This window comes from Marmota marmota, unplaced genomic scaffold, assembly GCF_001458135.2.
Source record: "Marmota marmota marmota unplaced genomic scaffold, marMar, whole genome shotgun sequence".
NCBI lineage: Eukaryota > Metazoa > Chordata > Mammalia > Rodentia > Sciuridae > Marmota > Marmota marmota.
Genome location: NW_025999898.1, coordinates 2,954,168 through 2,963,324, shown reverse-complemented (window position 1 = coordinate 2,963,324; position 9,157 = coordinate 2,954,168). Strand labels below are relative to the sequence as shown.

The following is a 9,157-nucleotide window of genomic DNA, read 5'->3' as shown; positions in this document are numbered from 1 at the left end:
CACTTGGGGTCAGGCTTCTTTGCCTCAAATGTCTTAAACAGACTCTCCCTGGGGAGGTAACACCCTCTCTGTCCCTATGGCATCCTTTACTGCTCCTGAAACACCTATTTTGAAGGACTGGTAGGAACTGATATAGGAGAGGACCTAGGGCACAATTGAGGAGACAAATGTCCTGAAACGTAAGGAATTTATGCTTGGGAATCACTTTCTCAGAGGTAGAAATGGCAGCAAGAGAACAATCTGAAGTGTAAATGGTAGATACTCAGCATAACTTATGATTATGTGAAGTTGAATGGTTGTTCTGAAGAGATTGGGTATGTGTACAGTACTTCACCTATTCTGGGCCTTACATTTGATAAGACCCTTCATGGAAAAAAATCATAAATTAAGTATTTCTAGCTTCCTTGTTCTTCTTAAAATTTTTATTAGTGCACTGTAGTTAAACATTGGGGATCATTTTGACATAATTATATAAGCATGGAATATAACTTTTTCCAATTCAGTCCCCAGATTTTCCCTTTCCCTCACCTCCTCCCTCCCCATTTCCTGTTCTCTATTGGTCTTTCTTCTACTTGTTTGTAGTTCTCTTTAAATTAGTGCATGATATATACAAAGGTAAAATTCACTGTGGTATATTCATTGGTGTATATAGGACAATTTGGTCAATTTCATTCCACTGTTCCTCCTTTTTCCAGTCCCCCGCCCCGACCCCACTGACTCCGTTATCCCCTTGTTCTATTCCACTGATTTCTCTTCTATTTTCATGGAATTCCTCCCCGGCCACACCAGTATCTATAGCACCACAGTTGACAATAGCCATGTCATGAAACCAGTTCAGATGTCTGTCTACTCTCAAATGGAAAAAAAAATAAAATAAAAAGTATGTACACACAAAGGAGTTTTACTCATTCCTAAAAAAGAATGAAATTGTGGCATTTTCTGGTAGATAGATGGAAATAGAAAACATGCTAAGCCAGACCCAGAAAGTCAAGTTTTCTCTCATATGCAGAAGCTGGACTGAAATAAGGACAAAAAGCAGGAAACAATCATACTTGTTCTTTAATATCTTTCTAAATAAATATATTTATTGCCTATAATCCAACCAGAAAACACCAATTTAAAACCAAGGCTTAGTATTTTGAGTGTTTGTGTGTGTGTGTGTGTGTGTGTGAGTGTGTGTGTGTGTGTGTGTGTGTGAGATAATCAATTCTAATCCTTACTATTTATTGAGTTGCATTAGTGGTCCGAGCTTCAAAGACAGCATTAACTAAGACCTCCTTCCAATATTGTCAACCAGGTGATCAGCCTACATCTTCCTGGGGTTCAATGCACCCCTATGCTCACAGTGTGAAGAGAGATGGAGACCATGGGATTTAATGTCATTTCAAAATTACAAATATATAATAGGAAATAAGTAGCATCATCTCCAGACTGGAACCAATAATTAGGGAGGGCAAACTGACAAACTGGGGACCAAAGAATCTTTTTAAGAACTCTGAATGCAAGCTGTTGCTGAGGAATAAGAGTTTGAGAACAATATACTAGCTGATGCAGCTACCAAGCTATGCCCTTTCTGACAATATGTTGGTATTTCAGTGCAGGTGATTGTGGTATTCTGTCATGAGATCTGGTTCAGTGACTTCCCTGCCTGGGCCTCAAATCCCAGAGGGAAGACACAGAGAAAACAATGATACACATGAGTGTCATTGAAGGGCTAGAAGGACTAGGTCCCTGCATTGAGTCCTCCACCTCAGACAGATCAGGCCCCAACTGTGCAAAGATGGAGGAGGAGGATGAAGAAAGAAGCAGGTGATGTGGCAAGTGCTCCAGAAGTCAGCCCCCTGAGACTCCAGCATGGAGTAGGATTCCATTTAATTCTCCACAAGACGCAGTGAAGGAGAATCTCCTACATTCAAATATTTTTTTCTTCCTGATAATTTTCACATCCCTGATGAAGAAGAAAATGAGGATTTTACCTAAATCATGTTTTTTAGAATGAACAAAACTTTTCCTCAATGGCCTTGAGTCCTGGGGGGACCGGGCAGCTGTGATCACCTCCAAACAAAGAGGGAACTCACTGTTTCCTCAACTATCTTCCATATTTTCGAGGGGCTTCCCAGCAAGCATGGTCAGAGTCCCTCTCTGAGAATGGTTCAAAAAACCCCTACTGGCCTCATGTCCTTTTATGCTACATGAGGATAGACATATGCCTCTACTGAGGATCTCACAGGTGTGCATTTGGGGTGCTGTAAATTTCATAAGATGCTGATGATTGAGGAGGTGAAGGGGATCACAGAGGCTGTCATTCCAGTCTGTAGGTGACTTCATAAAACCAGCCCCAAACACCTTGTTCTCTTCAGTTTATTTAAAAAAAAATGAAAAGAGTGACGCTTACAAACACCTCAGCTGCACTTAGTGGACTTCATGCCACCAAGGAACTGAGAAACCACCAACCCTTATAGAAGCTATTCTCAACATATTTTACTTTTTCAAATAGTTCTGTTTCCCATTATTGTTGTCATCCCTTTCACCCTCAGTTGTGAAAGATTTTGAGTATACTCCCTATTTTCTCCCTTTAAATATTTAAACATTTTAGATATTTCTTATCAATGCAATCATACAATGTATGATCTTTTGTGTTCATTTACTCCCAGCATAAATTTTCTTTTTTTAATGATTTTTTAAAAAAACAAATGACAGCAGAATGCATTACAATTCTTATTACACATGCACAGCACAATTTTTCATATCTCTTCTTGTATATAAAGAATGTTGACACCAATTTATGTCTTCATATATGTACTTTGGAAATTATGTCTATCATTTTCCACTATACATGCTAACCTTCTGCACCCTATCTTTTCCTCCTACCTCTCTTCCCTAACTATATTTCATCTATTCCTCCCATGCTCCCCCTCCCTACCCCACTATGAATAAGCCTCCTTATATCAAAGAAAATATTAAGCATTTGTTTTTTGGGATTGGCTAACTTCACTTAGCATTATCTTCTCCAATACCATCCATTTACCTCCAAATGCCATGATTTTATCCTCTTTTATTGCTGAGTAAAATTCCATTCTGTATTTTTTTATCCATTCCTCTCCTGAAGGGCATCTATGTTGGCTTCACACTTTAGCTATGGTGAACTGTGACCCAGCATAAATTTTCAAGTTCATCCATGTGGTAGCACATTCTTCATAGATTTTATATCACTTGGATGAATGGTTCCAGTTCATTACCATGTGCATTGTGCAAATATTAGAAATATTATGAGAACACCTAGTCTGGGATATATACTACATCTTACACCCTCCTTGGGACTTATATACCATTAGTTAGCACAGAATCTATTCTCATGTTACTTAGAACACTATTCAATTATCAGAATATTCATTTGAATTCTGTCTTATTAATTTCCTCTACATGTGGGGACCAGAAGCTCAGAGATAAAAACCTACCCATTTGACCAGTGAATGGCATAACCAAGGTTCAAAGTCACCAGTTTCATATAACTATGGGCAAGCTCTTGAACTGAGTGGTCCCAATCAATGCTACATTTGCTTCCTGGAGGGAAAGAGTTGGCACGATTTAGAACTATTTTGTTGTAAAAATTGAGAGAAGAATGTTAATAAAATTGAGTGTTTATAGGATAGTGATGCTGCTGAACATTTTATCCTATGCAGGTCAGTTCCCAACAAAAAATTATCAATAGAGTTATACTTCAGAATCCATGTTTTAAGATACTTGTTCTCCATGGATACATATTGAATATACAAGAAGATAAGTCATCAAGATGTTTTGAAGAAACAGAGCAGACAATTCCAACCCAAACATTCAAAGAGGAGGCAGCACTGTTGGAACATGTTCGTGGTTAACTCAAGCTGAGGATACTCTGGGGAGTTTTTGTTTTACTTCCCCATGTGTCTGGAGCACTGTGTGATTATAGTTGCTATCATAAGAATGACAGTAGTAGTCAGCCTCATCCTCAATCTGCAGACCAGAGATAGACAGGGAGGCTGTGTTGGAGGAACTGTCAATGGATCCTGAGAACCGATCAGGGACCCCAGAGGGTCTTTGATCATCAGCATAGATCACAGTGCTGGGAGCATTGCCCTGACACTGTTGGTACCAGTGCACATAGTAACTCCCAATATTGCCACTGCTGCGTGTACAGGAGATGGTGACTGTCTTCCCTGGAGATGCAGACACAGAGTGAGGCTGAGTCAATTCAAACTGGGCCCAAGACCCTGGAAGAAGAAAATAACATAGAGATCAGTGAGGGCAGATCAGATTCTCCTTCCCAGGAAGGGATAAGAAGATATCATCCTAGGTGACAGCCCAGGTGCCCTCAAGAATCCCCTATAGACAGCCACCTGTACAGTGAATGAGGAATGTGAAGAGAACATGAGCCCAGGCCATGGTAACAATGCCCTCAGGCTCTGCTTCCTGAGCGCTCAACCAAAACTGAGCCCACCAACCCTTCTTATCTGTCCTTGTGATCCTATAAGTGGGATGTCATATGCAAATCTCTCCCTTTCTGGAGGGAGTGCAGACCTCTCCTTTAACCTCAGCTTAGCTCTTTCTGTAAAATTAAAACTAAAAGTGGAAGAAGAGAGGGCTCACCCTCATTGTGAGCACAGAAACACCTGCAAAATGAAGCACTAACAACAGCAGAGATGCAGATCATTAGGCAGGTGCTTGGGCCACATTCCTCCCCCGTGAAATCACTTCCACCCTCTGTGGTGATTACTGGGACTTCAGCCCTCCAGAAGTGAGCCCACAAGGAAATCAGATAGTCCCTGACTGGATTGTGAAGGGACAGGAATTCCCCCACACATTGAGTCTTAAAACTATCACCATCAACAGCAGAGGGGAACCCGGTGCTGGAGTGACATAGAGAAGCCCACTCAGGTTTGGGACGCCAACTATTCTTTTTTTTAGGTGACCACTAGGTATGATTTGTGATAATCTATTATAAGTAATAGTTTATAAGTAGTCAATTACAAAAAAATAACTTAATGTTAACTAAAGGCGGAATGAAAAGTTTATCTAGTTGTCAATAAGAATTTTGGAAAGACAATTTCTCCCATAACTGGTGAAAAATAAGCAGTGAGATCATGCCTATCACAGTATAAAAGAAAACCTTATATTAATTCCTGGATTGTTGATAAATTTTCTATTTAATATTTTTTTATGCTCACAGGTTTTCTATCATTTGCCTTATAGAGTCTCAAATCAGATCCAAATATGTATGGATTCGATTCTGTGTTTTAGGAAAATGCATTCCTTTGATATTAGAAAAAAAATTTAGATTTAGATATATCAAAAATGAGATTAAATAATAGTATCAAGAAAATAAGTGAATATAAAAATGACTGAAAAATTTCAAATTATATGTAACAGCTTCTCTAAGTAAGTCACTTTAAAGTTCTGACATCAATGACAAATAAAAAACTAGGAAAATATTTTCTTCACAAATATTGCACATGAAGAACATTACAGATATTATAGATTATTACAGACATTCTCAAGATAAATGAATTGGAATATCATAGTTCACAGCATGGATTCTGAAACCTTGGAAGAATCTTCTGAGACAACCCCATGTATTGTCTCTTACACCTTCAACATACCTCAGCAACAATTTTTTTTTTAGAGAGTGAGAGAGGGAGAGAGGGAGAGAGAGAGAGAGAGACAGAGAGAGAGAGAGAATTTTTTTAATATTTATTTTTTAGTTATCGGCGGACACAACATCGTTGTTTGTATGTGGTGCTGAGGATCGAACCCGGGCCGCACGCATGCCAGGCCAGCGCGCTACCGCTTGAGCCACATCCCCAGCCCCCCTCAGCAACAATTCTGATCCTTTAGTCATAGTTGGGTGGCTATTAGGAGTCAGTGCTAAATGGAGGGCTTGTGAATATGGGTATTGAAAGGGAACCTAGGGTACCGGGAATCCATCACAATGCAAAAGAAGCAGAGAGAGGTGGTTCTGGTAGCCATTGGATGATGTCTATTAACACAGTCATAATCTTCTTTTAAACTATACTTCGTAATTTGAAGGACCACACTGATATTTTCTGCCATGGCTGGCTGTATGTTCAGTTGCTCCATGATTTTCTCTCATACTTTTTTATATAACCAGCACTGAGAACTCAGAGGTTCTCATCTGAACTGGAGCATCTGACATATAGTTCATATATTTTCAGTTCTCTCCTTCTGCACAGATCCTGCTCACCATCCACCAGAAACTTTGCAAATGTCTCAATCCATAACATGCTAGATGGGCAAGGTAAATCTTTATCAATATAAAATGAAATTCAGGAAGAAAACAAAATGAAAATTTATATATACATACATATACATACATACACACACATATACATATTACAACTTCCTAATATTTTAACAAATATTTGCTATGTTATTTAAGGAGATTAACTTCTAATATTCAAATATGTTATTTTCCTGTTCAAGTGGGTGTCATAATACTGCTGGAACAACAAAATATGTAAAGTTTTATCCAAAGAGTTAGATGCTGTGGATGAAGCTCAACACATGATTCCTGCAGAAGATCTACAGGGTAATAGAGGTAATGGGAACAGCTACCCATGTTCTGGAGACAGGAGTGAATGGCAGTGGAAATGTACTTCCAGAATCCTTCATTTTTTCCCACAGAGAAATGTTTATTTAATAACCAAGGATTATAAAGACAAGAGAGATTTTGGTCATATTGGAGAAACCCATCAAGTTCCAATTACTAAAGCAAAATTATTCAAATTAAGGTGCTTCCATCTCCAAGTTTTTCTTACACTATTCACATGATGCATTTTAGATCAAGTTCCTTTGTATGAATGCATTCCCTCTATATAATTATCCTTCTATCTCTCCCTGAAACTCAGGCCTAAACAACACAATAAGCATGAAATTTGAAATAGGAAACAAGGGTGAAAGTCAGTTTATGTTGCTTTAGAGGGGAAAGAATCAAGGACATAACAATTCATAAAGAATACTGCTTTTAGTGCCTTTGTCTAGAATGCAATAACTATGTTTAGGTGGGTTTTTCTCTGTGTCTTCTATTCTGTACCATTAGTCTGCATCTCTATTTTAGTGCCAACACCATGCCATTTTTGTTACTATAACTCTGTAGTGTAGTTTAATGTCTGGTATTGTGATGCTTCCTGCTTTAATCTTGCTAAGGATTACTTTGGCTATTCTGGATCTCTTGTTTTTCCAAATGAATTTGCTTTTTTTCTAGTTTTATAAAAAATGTCATTGGGATTTTAATAGCAATTGCATTAAATCTGCAAGGCTTTTGGTGGTATGGCCATTTTGATAATATTAATTCTACCTATCCAAGAACATGGAAGATATTTCCATTTTCTAAGTTTCTCTTCAATTTCTTTCTTTAGTGTTCTGTAATTTTCATTGTAGAGCTCTTTCACTTCTTTAATTAGATTGACTCCCAAGTATTTTATTTTATTTTTTGAGGCTATTGTGAATGGTATATATTTCCTACCGTTTTCAGTGGGTTCATCACTAATTATGACCCTATGTACATATATGATTGCACAACCAACTGGTGTGATTCTGCATTGTATACAGACTGAGGAATGAGAAGTTGTGCTCCATTGTGTACAAAATATGTCAAAACGTAATCTGCTGTCATATATAACTAATTAGAACAAACTTTAAAAAGAATACTGCTTTTTCAGTTGTTTAAAGGCTTGTAAAGTATTGTCCTCTATGAACTGGCCAAGAGCCAGGCCTTCTCATGACCAGTGTAAAGGTGCCCCCTAATGGCCTCCCATCCCAAGTCATCTGACCTCTTTCATCCTGCCCAAATATTCTTGAAGAACACCTGAAATTCTGCAGATGGATATTTCTGATGTTAATATAAAGGACAGTTGAATGGAGAGGTAACCTCCATGGTGTTGGGGATTTAGACATTATTTATTCAAGATCAGTAATAACCTGAAGTCAGATAGAGAGTTTCTTCATAGTGCTTATAATACCAAATATTCCAAGTGAGTTTTCCTCTGCCATGTTTCTAGGCATATTTCAAGACTGTCTTCTTGAATGAAAATCATGACTGAAAGTCTCCAGGAGGATCTCACCTGGCAAAGGTCACACACTATTGACTCTCACAAGATAACTTACTGTTTTCTTGTTGTTGTGTTTTTGTTGTGAAAAATCTCCTGTTAGTTTCCCCCTCCTCCTCTCTACATGCCTTCAAATTTCACATTTATATTTTCCATGAGAATAGAAAACTGTTGGAGACAATCTATTTTTGTTCTTTCTTGATTCTCTGGCTTCTAATTTGCTTTGACTATAAAAGATTTATTTTCTTTTGAGTATTTGAAATAATTTAAATATGTTAGCCTAGCTTTGTAATGTCCTTCAATATGAGAATTGTTATAAAAAGAATATTACTATAAGTGGAATCTCTGTCCCTTTTTAGACACTTTTTAGATGTTCTTTCCTCAATCCTGACCACAGGAAACCTTGTGACCTATCATGCACGCTCATTAGACCATGATTCAGTTTATTCACTAAGAGTTCCATGGATTTCCTGTGAGTTGGGTTTAAAATGTCTAGCTACAAAATATTGATGTTTCTTCAACATCGTATCAAGCAAAGGACTATACAGGACAAAGCATTGGAAAACCATATGTTAAGTTACAGAAAGTCAACTTGAGATGGGTCTGAGAGCCATGTCTTATTTGGGAGGTATCAATCTGTACCTGGGAATTGAGGGGATTTCTTTCCAAAAAGAAGAAAAAAACAGAATCACAGATTCTCTGAGATTTCAGAGCTCAGGAAATATGAAACACAACCTGGGACAGGAACAATGACATGCAGTGTCCAAACAGAAAGCCTCACCTACTGGTGCTGTCCTTGACACTATCCTATAACTGGTGGCTACTTCTGTTTAATAAAAACAAAGATTGTGTTTACATGGGCAGGCAAGCAAGAAAATATGTATTTTTTGTTTAACCACAAAGATGGACTGACAAAAATAATATAAAGTTTTCTAGTTTGAGTAGCATAAGTGATACCATGACCATACCCTGAACTGGTGTTGGTCACAGGCAGGACAAGTAGAGATGAAACAAAAGCACATATTTTTTTATCTTTCTTCTTCCTGACACAAGGGTCC

General features: G+C 37.9%; 1 gene segment (V, D, J or C); it reads right to left on the bottom strand.

Annotated features, from left to right (window-relative positions):
- Positions 1–3,876: 3,876 nt before the first annotated feature.
- On the bottom strand, positions 3,877–4,479 carry LOC107158397. The segment is given in 2 exon segments: positions 3,877–4,247; positions 4,374–4,479. Coding segments are annotated over 2 exon segments (417 nt in total).
- Between the last annotated feature and the right edge of the window lie 4,678 nt (positions 4,480–9,157).